Source organism: Littorina saxatilis, linkage group LG1 (genome assembly GCF_037325665.1).
Source record: "Littorina saxatilis isolate snail1 linkage group LG1, US_GU_Lsax_2.0, whole genome shotgun sequence".
NCBI classification, from domain to species: domain Eukaryota; kingdom Metazoa; phylum Mollusca; class Gastropoda; order Littorinimorpha; family Littorinidae; genus Littorina; species Littorina saxatilis.
The window spans coordinates 93,444,022-93,456,521 of record NC_090245.1 but is presented as its reverse complement, the minus strand read 5'-3'; the positions used below and the strand labels follow the sequence as shown (position 1 = coordinate 93,456,521).

The following is a 12,500-nucleotide window of genomic DNA, read 5'->3' as shown; positions in this document are numbered from 1 at the left end:
GACAGACAGACAGACAGACAGACAGACAGACATACCTTTCAAGCGCACTCGCACGCGCGGAAGCGCAACCTTTCTCTTCTCTCTGTCTTGTCGCTGTCTCCGTCTCTCTCTTTGTGTCTCTCTCTCTGTCTCTCTTTACCCCTCCCCTCTCTCTCTCTCGCTCTCTCTCACCCACTCTCTCTGTCCATCTCTCGCTTCCTTTTTCTCTCTCACACACAATGGCACGCTATTATAAAAACAGAGTACCTCTCGTCACATGCACACTTAAAACCATGTAGCCAGTACTGCCTCATTTTGTTAGGTATATCACACAATGGCATCACCTCACACAGAACAAAAACGTCATTTCTAATCTTCTACCCCTCTCTTTCCACGTGTCAGTACGCCTCAACGGATCCAGCCCAGGCTTGGAAACTCTGGCAGGCAGTCTGCAAGTTCTCCATGCCCCTGGAAGCTGGGTGTCGGTGTGTGCCTCTACCTTCACCAACCACAGCGCCGACGTCGTCTGCAAGGAGATGGGACACTCCTCCGGAATGTTCCAGAGCTTCACTGCCGGGCCCTGGAGTCGACGCTTCATGGGCTCAGCGGACATCACGTGCCCGTCGGGAAGTGAGGGTTTCGGTGAATGCACTGTCAACTCTACCGGCAATGAGACTTGCCCTGAATTCAGCTATGTGACCGCCTTCTGCTTTGACACTACCAATCCTAAAGAAGGTGAGTTGGAGGACAGTCTTGTGTTTTATTCTAGGCCTTCTAGACGGGTTTTTTGTCTTTATCTTTTATACATAATTTGGTTCCTGAAAAAAAACCACACGGTTAACTAATTTTAAAATGTGTAATAACAAATTTTAATTAACCCCCCCCCCCCCCCAAAAAAAAAAAAAAAAAAAAAAAGTTTGTTAGGAAACAAAGTAAAAAGAATATAATTTCTGACATATTTACGATTCTCAGTGTCCTTCACTGGTTCCAAACTGTCACCGCGCATTCGAGAAAACATGACCTCACTGCTAACGTTGAGAACGTTTAATCTCACTTTCATCAACTAAACAATAACTTCCTAACTTTCTCACTGTCAGTGGTGAAGATCAACATGTACGGCCTGGCCGGGATACCCACCGCCAATCGTTACGGCTTCGACGGAGCCATCTGCGGAAAGAACTTCGGGAACAAGAATGCCGATGTCATCTGCAAGCAGCAAGGCTTCAACAGGGGCTACGCGCTGAAAGCAGTCACCGCGCTGGAGGAGTCGCTTCCCTATGTTCTGAGTGGATTGAACTGCAATGGAACCGAGACCAACATTCAGCAGTGCGGCCGCGAACCTTTTGTGGACTCTACTGCATTGTGCACCGACCAGACGTCCCCACATGTTCTGTGCACTAAGACAGCTGGTGAGTAGGGTGACTAAACTGATGAGGATTGACTTTGAAGGACATAAAACGCCACCGGATCTCAACCGATACTGTAAATGCCACACATTACCACAATTACTCAACCAATACTTGACACGCAAGGCCACCAGAAATAAACTGTTACTTTGAAGGACACACAAGGCCAAGGCCACCCAAACTCAACCAATACTTTAGATGACACACAATACCATCAGTACTCAACCAATACTTTAAAATGGCAAACAATACCACCCAAACTCAACCAATACTTTAAATGACACACAATACCAACAGAACTAAACCAATACTTTAAATTACACACAATACCATCAGTACTCAACCAATACTTTAAAATGCCAAACAATACCACCCAAACTCAACCAATACTTTAAATGACACACAATACCAACAGAACTCAACCAATACTTTAAATGACACACAATACCACCAACACTCAACCAATACTTTAAATGACACACGATGTGACCAGAAATCAACCCCTACTTTTTAACTGAATGTTGCAGAGGCCATCGAGTTCCGCCTGAATCCCAAAAACGCAGAGTCTGCACGTGCAGAAGTGAAACTGAACGGAATGTGGAAGCTGATAGATCGTTACGGCTTCCGTGGCATCGAGGCCAGCGCTTTCTGCAGGAGTGTGGGTTACGGCAGTGGGGAGGTCAGCTACACAAGGTACTGAAACGGCCAAATCATTGGATTAGTTTTCGTTTCATAGTTAATACTTTTATGTCCCATTACTGAAAATGTCGGGTCGCTTCCTCCCAGTGGAAATCAAGCTAGCAGCAAACAAGAGTCGCGATACCCAGGTGTGCGTGTGCTATGTCGATGGAACTTCTTATAAAATAATCGATAGTTTATTAAGCATTTATTTCATTTGTTTACGAAAAGCGTGCATGCAGGAGCAAATGATGTAACAAAAATGTTTATTTATGTCAGCCCCGCTGGCTTGGAGACAGCTACAGTGGGCATAGGAGAGATAATATGCATATGTTTGCCGATGGAACTGCGTATAAAATAATCAATTGTTTATGAAGCATTTATTTTATTTTTCACAAAAGCAAATGATGTAATAAACATTTGTATTTCTGTCAGGCCCGATGGCTTGGAGACAGCTACAGTGGGCATAGGAGAGATAAGATGCAGCGGCGGTGAAAACTCGCTACTGGAGTGTGGTGGGAACTGGACAGAGGAAGCGCACTCGTTCAAGCCATCCACCTACGGCGTCAATGTCAATTGTCACCGTTCAGGTCAGTGTTCATGTTAACTTCTGAAATAGATAATACATTTTATTTTTAAGTTACCTGACTGAGTCACTCTTTTCTTGTTGACACCATGCTTTTGTCTTCCATGATTGCGAGAAGTCATTGAAGGACACACACGAATGCTTGCGAACCAAAATGAACACCTTTTTCTCCTGTGGACTTTATTTTAGTGAAGCAAATTGACAAGGGATGAATATTATTATCGGTATGCGTCCAGGCTGGGTGATGCCCTTATCCCATGTAGGAGCATGAACAGACCTACGGTAGTGGACATGTGCGTGTACACAAGAAGGAAGGTGCTGTTATTTATATACGATACAGATACATGCACGAGTCATGTTCAGCTGCTGATAGTCACCGGAACGAACTTCATTCTCGAAGTTCTGAGTCCGTTTCTGGGAGATGTGCAGCCATAAGTCGTATATTATATCGTCTTCTTGGACTTTCTTTCGCTTTAATTTTGAAGATGGGGGGTCGAAACGAGACGTTTTGGTTTGTATTTGTCGATGTCGTTTGTCTTTAAAATTGGGATGATAACAAGTCGTCTACCACGTTTTGCAGTGAAGCTGAGCCGAGGTTCAGGTACCACTAACGGCATGGTGCTGTACAATAAATACGGGAGCTGGGGGCCTGTCTGTGCTGACGGATTTGACGACATGGATGCACGTAAGTACAGTAGAACCACCCTCCTCCCTCCCACATTTTCAACAATAATTATTAGATAATCAGAACTTAGAAGGAAGTGAGTCTTAAAAAAGGAGGTAAAACAGCAGATGTTATGAACAAAACCTCTGAAAAATAGGGTCTTACGGTCTAGAAGTCTGAAACTCAGTTTTTTTTAAACGGGGCTTTCAGTGTAATACGTTACTGCAGTCTAATCAAGTTAACCCTTGCGATGAAAAGACACAATTCAACTTGCTTTTTTTTCGGGGGGAGGGGGGGGGTTGGGGGGTAAAGTTGCCTTGTAATTAGATAAAGCAGCCTCGTAATGTCAGAACTGTTGCAATCTCTATAACATCTTCGTGGTTTTTTTTCTTTCTGTTCCCAGAGGTGGTATGTCGTGAGCTGGGCTTCGACACAGGGATCTCCCTGTGCTGCTCTCCGTTTGGTGCCACTTTTGACGACTTTCTGCTCACCAACGTGAAATGTCATGGCAATGAATCCAACATCAAGGAGTGTGAGTCTTCTACAGGCTACACTGAGCTTCGGGACTGTAACTACAGGAACTACGCGTCTGTGGTGTGCTACAACAACAACGACACGAGAGGTAAGTTAAGGCAGTGTGTGTTAAGGATGCTCCGTCTTTTTCTGCTAGAGAACTGGTGTGCGGGAGGCAGGTAGTCTTGGCCAGATGTTAAAGAAGAGTCTTCTTGTGTTGGGATATTGTTTTGTTGTTTGCGTCTTTCACTGCCTTTTCTTTTCCTGCATGCTCACTTTTTACATTTAGTCCAATTTTGACTAAATGTTTTAACATAGAGGGGGAATCGAGACGAGGGTCGTGGTGTATGTGTGTCTCTGTGTGTGTGTGTGTGTGTGTGTGTGTGTGTGTGTGTGTGTGTGTGTGTGTGTGTGTGTGTGTGTGTGTGTGTGTGTGTGTGTGTAGAGCGATTCAGACTAAACTACTGGACCGATCTTTATGAAATTTGACATGAGAGTTCCTGGGAATGATATCCCCGGATCGTTTTTTTCATTTTTTCGATAAATACCTTTGATGACGTCATATCCTGCTTTTTGTAAAAGTTGAGGCGGCACTGTCACACCCTCATTTTGTAATCAAATTGATTGCAATTTTGGCAAAGCAATCTGCGACAAAGGCCGGACTTTGGTATTGCATTTCAGCTTGGTGGCTTGAAAACTAATGAATGAGTTTGGTCATTAAAAATCGGAAACTTGTGATTAATTTTTTTTTTATTAAACGATCCAAAAATAATTTCATCTTATTCTTCGTCATTTTCTGATTAAAAAAACATATACATATGTTATATTTGGATTACAAACAAGCTCTGAAAATTAAAAATATTAAAATTATGATTAAAATTAATTTTCCGAAATCGATTTAGAAACAATTTCATCCTATTCCTTGTCGGTCCCTGATTCCAAAAACATTAGATATGATATGTTTGGATTAAAAACAAAATCAGTAAGCTTAAAAGAATAGACAATTCAGAAAAGCGTGTTATCCTGCAGCGCGACCACTACCGCACTAATCTGCATGGCTTGTCGATTTCACTGCCTTTGCCACGAGTGGTGGACTGACGAAACTACGAGTATGTGGTCTTGGTGAAAAAAGCAGTGCGTTCAGTTTCATTCTGTGAGTTCGACAGCTTGACTAAATGTTGTTATTTCGCCTTACGCGACTTGTTTTCTTTTTTTTTAAGGGCGAGGGGGGGGGGTCACATCTTTATGTCTTCTTTCTTCCTTCTTTTTCTATATAATGCCTATTTTCCTGTCATATGCCTTTTTGCCAACCTTTTCGTCTAAATAAGCCTACAAAACCGCTCCAGTCCAACCATATTCCGCGTACACAATCAGTACTTCCATCCCCATTTTGAAATATCGCAACAACAGACTTCCAGATATATAACACGATCATATGTGTTCTCTGTTTGCATGTTTGTCCAGTGTCTTGTCCCCACATAAAGCATATTAACTCTACCTGTCCCAAGATAGGCCAAATGGTTCTAAGAGGACGTTAAAACTAATTATCATTATCAACCTTTTCGTTCGCGTCTGCCTTTTGTTTATGTCATTCGGTTTCTTGACACGTGATGTGTGAACATGGTTTACCATAGCTTTGCAAAAAGCATTCAGCAAAACCGTACAGAACAAAAATATATTTTGATGTTCTTAAATCATGACGTCTCGTCGACACAAACGGTTTCTAAAAGGTAGACTAGATGATAAGGAGTTTTCAAATCTTAGACTTCCTAAATTGCCTATTCTCTTTGCCCGAAGTTATCAGCATTTTTTTATGACTTTGGATGTCCTAGATTGAAATGCATAAATCCGCACCAAATGAACTTTAAAGATGAATAGATCGAGGTTCTAGGGGATGTTTCGTTTTCTCTCAAATTAAACATTCAATAAACCCACCTTTGTTTTGTTCTGGAAATGCGTGATCTGGATTTTCAAAACTGAATATTTTAATGTGTGCAGATTATACCCTGGCTTTCCACGAAGAGTCGAACTACACGGGATCTGTGGAGCTGACGTTCCTGGGAACCGCGGGAAGGATTTGCAATGACTCATGGGACGACGCCGACGCTCGCGTTGCATGCCGGGAGATGAATTTTGAGGACGGGCAGGCTTACTCTCATTATCGAACCTCCTACAGCTATTTCAACTATGACGGGCCGTACTGGTCGTCTGGATTTGAGTGCAGGCACGTGTTCTTGTTATTCTGAGTTGTTGTTGTTTCATTTCTTTGGACGAAGGGAGTTGGCGTTTCGAAGGGAGGGAGGGGGGGGGGTTTGGTACACAACTTAACACTAGATCTTACACTGAAGCCACCTCCTAATTAAGAAGTGTCATATTACTCAAATGACACAAAACAGTAATAGCATACTAAAAGTATATATCCAAGCATACAAAAATACTGTTCGTAATTTGTGAGCATATCCTATCAAAGTAACCTTTTGACAACCTGTTTTATACTGATGCATACACCGATACTTTTATATACAAAAAAAATGGAATAGTTAACGTACGTTGTATGATTCCTTGTTACAAAACAAACGCATTATGTTCTCAAATGAATTGTTAGTGTTGTCAGCAAAACATCCTAAAACAATGGTACCGTGATTGTTGAGATTGGAATATGGATTTATTTGATTGTTATAGTGTTCCAGCTCAGCCATGTTTGTTGATACGCACCACATGTTTAACTAGTGATGTTAACTGATAATTAATATACTACAATATTTGCATTGTAGGGGTGACGAGGCTCGCCTGATTGACTGTCCCCACGTGGGTTTTGGGAATGTTACCAAATGTGACAGCAGGCACTTTGCTGGGGCCCTTTGCTTTAACAATAACTGTGAGTATTTGGTGATTTAGTTGTTGTAGGTTTAGGTTACCTAATTATGCTCACTGATAGCTAGCTCTTGTGAGAAAGGGTGTAAGGGAGAGACCTAAGAAAGTATCTGCTGAGATATACTTCTGAAAATGTTTCTACAATAGATGCTTAACATTCTCTGAAATATGTTTGATCTTGCTGATGAAAACAGATCTGGTTTTATGTAAAAACGTTTCTGTTTATTTTGTGTATTTACACCCCCAGTATAGGGGTGTGTATAGGATTCGGTCGTTTGTTTGTTTGTGTGTTTGTGTTCGCATATAGATCTCAAGAATGAACGGACCGATCGTCACCAAACTTGGTGAACAGGTTCTATACATTCCTGAGACGGTCCTTACAAAAACAGTCAAACACACGGGACCAGTCAAACACACGGTTAGGGAGTTATTGGTGGATTAAGATTCTACAAGGACTTATAGAGGGACATATTTATGGTCAAAGGGAAATAACCTTCTCAGTTGGTGGCAGTGAGAATGGTTATTTCCCTTTGACCAACGGGGGTGTTTTTCCTACCTCGGAGGAATTTCTTGTTATTTGTTGATATTCATTGTAATGTTCTGCAGTGTTCTTTGCTTTTCATGTAATTTTGTATGTTCTCTCCTTTTCATGTCCTTCTCGTTACTTTTCCTTTCCACCCTTCTCTACTACTCTTTTCTGACGCTACGTTTTCTTTGATTTAGACCTTTTTTACTTCTGTTCTGTGTCTGCGCTGAGTTAGTTCACATATCACTTGTTCTCCCACTCTGAACAAAACGAAACCAAACCCTCTCTGCTCTAACAGCCATCGCCTACCGCATTGTGAACACCGCAAACGGCACAGACAACTCTGGGCGCGTTGAGGTCCTGGTCAACAACCGCTGGGGCACCATCTGCAACCGCTACTGGGATCGTCTGGACGCCGGAGTCTTCTGCAGGAGTCAAGGCTACTCCGATGGTGATGAGATTGCGGTCCCCAGGAGCATCGTGTCCACGACCACAGGCCCTGTGTTCTCCACAAACCTACGGTGTAAGGGGACCGAGAGCGAGCTCAACAAGTGTCTGCACGAGGGCTGGCGAGAGGAGACGAGTTACTACTGCAGCGGGCACCAGCGTGATGCTGGAGCCTTCTGTTACCAGAATGGTGAGGAGGAGGGGGGTTTGAGGGTTTGGGGTTCAATCCTTGTATGAGGAATGGCGGTAGGGGGGGGGCGGTCGCGTGTGTGTGTGTGGGGGGGGGGGGGAGTGAACACACGAAACGCATGTACTTCCATAGTGATTCTTTAGAACGCAGTCATTTTCTAGAAAAGTCGTTCTCGCAAACTTTCCAGCAACAAATACAATTTAAACAAGTCGCGTAAGGCGAAATTACTACATTTAGTCAAGCTGTGGAACTCACAGACTGAAACTGAACGTAGTCCGCCGCTAGTGCAAAAGGCAGTGAAAGTGACGAGCCTGTTTGGCGCTGTAGCGGTTGCGCTGTGCTTCATAGCACGCTTTACTGTACCTCTCTTCGTTTTAACTTTCTGAGCGTGTTTTTAATCCAAACATATCATATCTATATGTTTTTGGAATCAGGAACCGACAAGGAATAAGATGAAATAGTTTTTAAAACGATTTCGGAAATTTAATTTTGATCATAATTTTTATATTTTTAATTTTCAGAGCTTGTTTTTAATCCAAATATAACATATTTATATGTTTTTGGAATCAGAAAATGATGACAAATAAGAGGAACGTAAATTTGGATCGTTTTATAAAAAAATAGTTTTATAAAAAAATATTTTATTTTACAATTTTCAGATTTTTGAGTCACTTGAGAAAAAGTGACTCTATGTAATCGGTCAGTGTTAGTCTGTCCGGCCGGCCGTCCGGCCGGCCGTCCGGCCGGCCGTCCGTAGACACCACCTTAACGTTGGACTTTTCTCGGAAACTATCAAAGCGATCCGGCTCATATTTTGTTTAGTCGTGACCTCCAATGACCTCTACACTTTAACGATGGTTTCGTTGACCTTTGACCTTTTTCAAGGTCACAGGTCAGCGTCAAAGGAAAAATTAGACATTTTATATCTTTGACAAAGTTCATCGGATGTGATTGAAACTTTGTAGGATTATTCTTTACATCAAAGTATTTACATCTGTAGCCTTTTACGAACGTTATCAGAAAAACAAGGGAGATAACTAGCCTTTTCTGTTCGGCAACACACAACTTAACGTTGGGCTTTTCTCGGAAACTATAAAAGTGACCGGGCTCAAATTTTATGTGAACGTGACTCCCAGTGACCTCTACACTTTGACGTCTGCTTTGGTGACCTTTGACCTTTTTCAAGGTCACAGGTATGTCTTGAAGGAAAAAAATTGAAATATCATATCTCTGAAACTATTCATCGGATTTGATTCAAACTTTATAGGATTATTCTTTACATCAAATTATTTACATCTGTATTGTGTTGTGAATAGCAATTTCTTCCTGTCCATCTGATGCCTCATATAATATTCAGAACTGCGAAAGTGACTCGATCGAGCGTTTGCTCTTCTTGTTAATGACCAAAGTCATTGATTAATTTTTAAACCACCAAACTGAAATGCAATACCGAAGTCCGGCCTTCGTCGAAGATTGCTTGGCCAAAATTTCAATCAATTTGATTGAAAAATGAGGGTGTGACAGTGCCGCCTCAACTTTTACAAAAAGCCGGATATGACGTCATCAAAAACATTTATCGAAAAAAAATATATATCCGGGGATATCATTCCCAGGAACTCTCATGTAAAATTTCATAAAGATCGGTCCAGTAGTTTAGTCTGAATCGCTCTACACACACACACTGACACACACACACACACACACACACACACACACACACACACAAACACACACACACACACACACACACACACACGCACATACACCAGGACCCTCGTCTCGATTCCCCCCTCTATGTTAAAACATTTAGTCAAAACTTGACTAAATGTAAAAAGCGCGTTCAGTCTCATTCTGATTCTAGAAAAGGGGTGCAATTCTATTTCCAGTGCGCCTGAGTTCTGGAGCGGGCCAAACCGTCAACCACGGCGCAGTCCACCTCTACCGCAACAACACGTGGTCACTCGTCTGTGACGCACACTTTGATGACGTCACCGCACGCGCCGTCTGTCGGGAGCTTGGCTTCTACGACGGTCGCGCCATCTGCTGTTCGGCGTACTCAGGCGTGTACATGCGGGAACAAATCAACAAGGCCGTAACACTGCACTGCAATGGTGACGAATCTTCTTTGGACCAGTGCATCCGCAACGAACCATGCAACTCTGGCTTCTACTCGTCGGTCATCTGTATGAAAGAGGGCACTACATACAATGATTCAAGTGAGTGTTGAGATATTATTTTATATGTTTTTGTTTTGTTTTTGTGTTTTGTATTGTTTTGTTTTTGTTTTGTTTTGTGTTTGTGTTTTAAGAGCATATACTTTATATGTCAGTGGCGCAGCAATGTTCAGTACAGTGTGTTGCTAACAATTACTGCTCAGCAGTATGCTACCAGTCTCACAGTGTTCACATCGGCTATGTGTGTGTGTGTGTGTTTCAGCGTACACCGTCAGACGGGACAGGTCAAGCGAAACGGAGGGCACGGGCAAGCTGCTGGTCAGCAACTACGGTGTGACTGGCCGAATCTGCGCTACGGGCTGGACAGACAAGGACGCGATGGTCTTCTGCAAGGCCAACAACTACACCTCGGGCTTTGCCTACCAACACTCTCACGCCAGAGAGTTCCCTCAGGAAACCGACGTGAGTAGGGGTTGTAACGGGCTTTAAGAAGCGTACAGTGATAGTGAATTACTGCCTGGCTGAATTGTGTAATGATGTTCAGGAAGACACGGTAAAAAAGCCACCCCCCGCTGGTTAGGGGGAAGAATTTACCCGATGCTCCCCAGCATGTCGTAAGAGGCGACTAACGGATTCTGTTTCTCCTTTTACCCTTGTTAAGTGTTTCTTGTATAGAATATAGTCAATTTTTGTAAAGATTTTTGTCAAGCAGTATGTAAGAAATGTTAAGTCCTTTGTACTGGAAACTTGCATTCTCCCAGTCAGGTAATATATTGTACTACGTTGCAAGCCCCTGGAGCAAATTTTTAATTAGTGCTTTTGTGAACAAGAAACAATTAACAAGTGGCTCTATCCCCTCTCCCCCCTTTACCCGTCGCGATATAACCTTCGTGGTTGAAAACGACGTTAAACACCAAATAAAGAAAGAAAGAAAGGTAAAAAAGCCAAGAATACGAATACACTTTGGCATTGGAAACCGACGTGAGTAGGGGTTGTAGCGGCCGCGTAGCCGACCTTTGTCATGGTGTCCGGGAGGCTGCGGTAAATAAGTCGAGAATACGAATACACTTTGGCTTTTGCGTACCAGCACTCCCACGTCAGAGAGTACCCCCAGGAAACCGACGTGAGTAGGGATGTAACGGGAGCGTACAGTGATAGTGAATTATTACCTGGCAGACCTGTGTAACAATGTTCAAAAAAACGTGTTAAGTAAGTCAAGAATACGAACACATTTTGAATACCGCCAAGAAACCAATGTGAGTAGTTTGTGTAAAAAGAGAATACTACATGGCTTGCTGTGTCACATCAGATTTACACGAGTCGTGTTTTGTTGTGTTTTTTTACATACTGAAATACAAGCCAACAATTATTTGGAAAAGCAACGAGTATGTAGGATAACGGACCTTAAGTAGCGTATATTGATAGTGCATTGCCGCGAAGAAGATATGTGATGTTGGGTTTCTTTGGGACGTGGTGAATAAATCAGGAATACAAATACACTTCGGGCTTTGCCTACCAACACTATTACGCCATAAGTACCGCCGAAAAGACGATGTGGGTAGCAGACGTGTTGATATCGAAGAGTCTATGCTCAAGTGAGCTGCGTTCTTTTTCTGTTGTTTGTCTCCTTATTGGCTGTATGCCCGTTCACTATAAAGACCACTAGGTCGACGTACTATAGTAATTATTGTGTCTATGATGACAACTTTGTAATAACTAACCTTTATTGTTTTGTACTTGGAGTAAAAGACTCAAAGGATGTAACAGGCGAGTGATGATAGTTAAATTACTTCGTATAACAGGCCTGTGTTCGTTGGTAACGAAAAAAGCCTAGTGCTGCACTGAAGCATGCATTTTATTTCAAGTTTGTGTTTTGTTTTGCTTCTAGGTTGGTCCCTACTTCTTTAGCAATTTTAGCTGCGTCGGTAGCGGAACAAGCCTACTACTGAAGCATGCATTGTATTTCAAGTTTGTGTTTTTTTTTCTCATCTAGGTTGGTCCCTACTTCTTTAACAATTTTAGCTGCGTCGGTAACGGTAAAAACCTACTACTAAAGTATGCATTGTATTGCACGTTTGTGTTTTGTTTTGCTTCTAGGTTGGTCCCTACTTCTTTAGCAATTTTAGCTGCGTCGGTAGCGGTAAAAACCTACTACTGAAGTATGCATTGTATTTCAAGTTTGTGTTTTGTTTTGCTTCTAGGTTGGTCCCTACTTCTTTAGTAATTTTAGCTGCGTCGGTAACGGAACAAGCCTACTACTGAAGCATGCATCGTATTTCAAGTTTGTGTTTGTTTTGCTTCTAGGTTGGTCCCTACTTCTTTAGCAATTTTAGCTGCGTCGGTAACGAAACAAGCCTCATGCAGTGCCCGCATGCTAATCGCACATCTCTCGGCAACTGTTCCTCGGGAGACTCGGCTTCGGTCGTCTGTTACAGGGAGTCTGGTGAGTTCATAGTATGTGCA

The 12,500-nt window shown here is 42.5% G+C and overlaps 1 protein-coding gene across 1 annotated transcript in view; it reads left to right on the top strand.

Moving 5' to 3' along the window:
* LOC138945934 (uncharacterized) overlaps positions 1–12,500 on the top strand; it is a 165,348-nt gene that overhangs the window by 131,619 nt on the left and 21,229 nt on the right. Inside the window, exons 25-36 of the mRNA XM_070317463.1 lie at positions 382–714; positions 1,077–1,388; positions 1,913–2,078; positions 2,499–2,653; positions 3,230–3,334; positions 3,717–3,935; positions 5,825–6,050; positions 6,601–6,704; positions 7,525–7,863; positions 9,750–10,079; positions 10,300–10,499; positions 12,342–12,480. Coding sequence (XP_070173564.1) covers positions 382–714; positions 1,077–1,388; positions 1,913–2,078; positions 2,499–2,653; positions 3,230–3,334; positions 3,717–3,935; positions 5,825–6,050; positions 6,601–6,704; positions 7,525–7,863; positions 9,750–10,079; positions 10,300–10,499; positions 12,342–12,480 — 2,628 coding nt within the window. The remainder of the gene's footprint in view (positions 1–381; positions 715–1,076; positions 1,389–1,912; positions 2,079–2,498; positions 2,654–3,229; positions 3,335–3,716; positions 3,936–5,824; positions 6,051–6,600; positions 6,705–7,524; positions 7,864–9,749; positions 10,080–10,299; positions 10,500–12,341; positions 12,481–12,500) is intronic.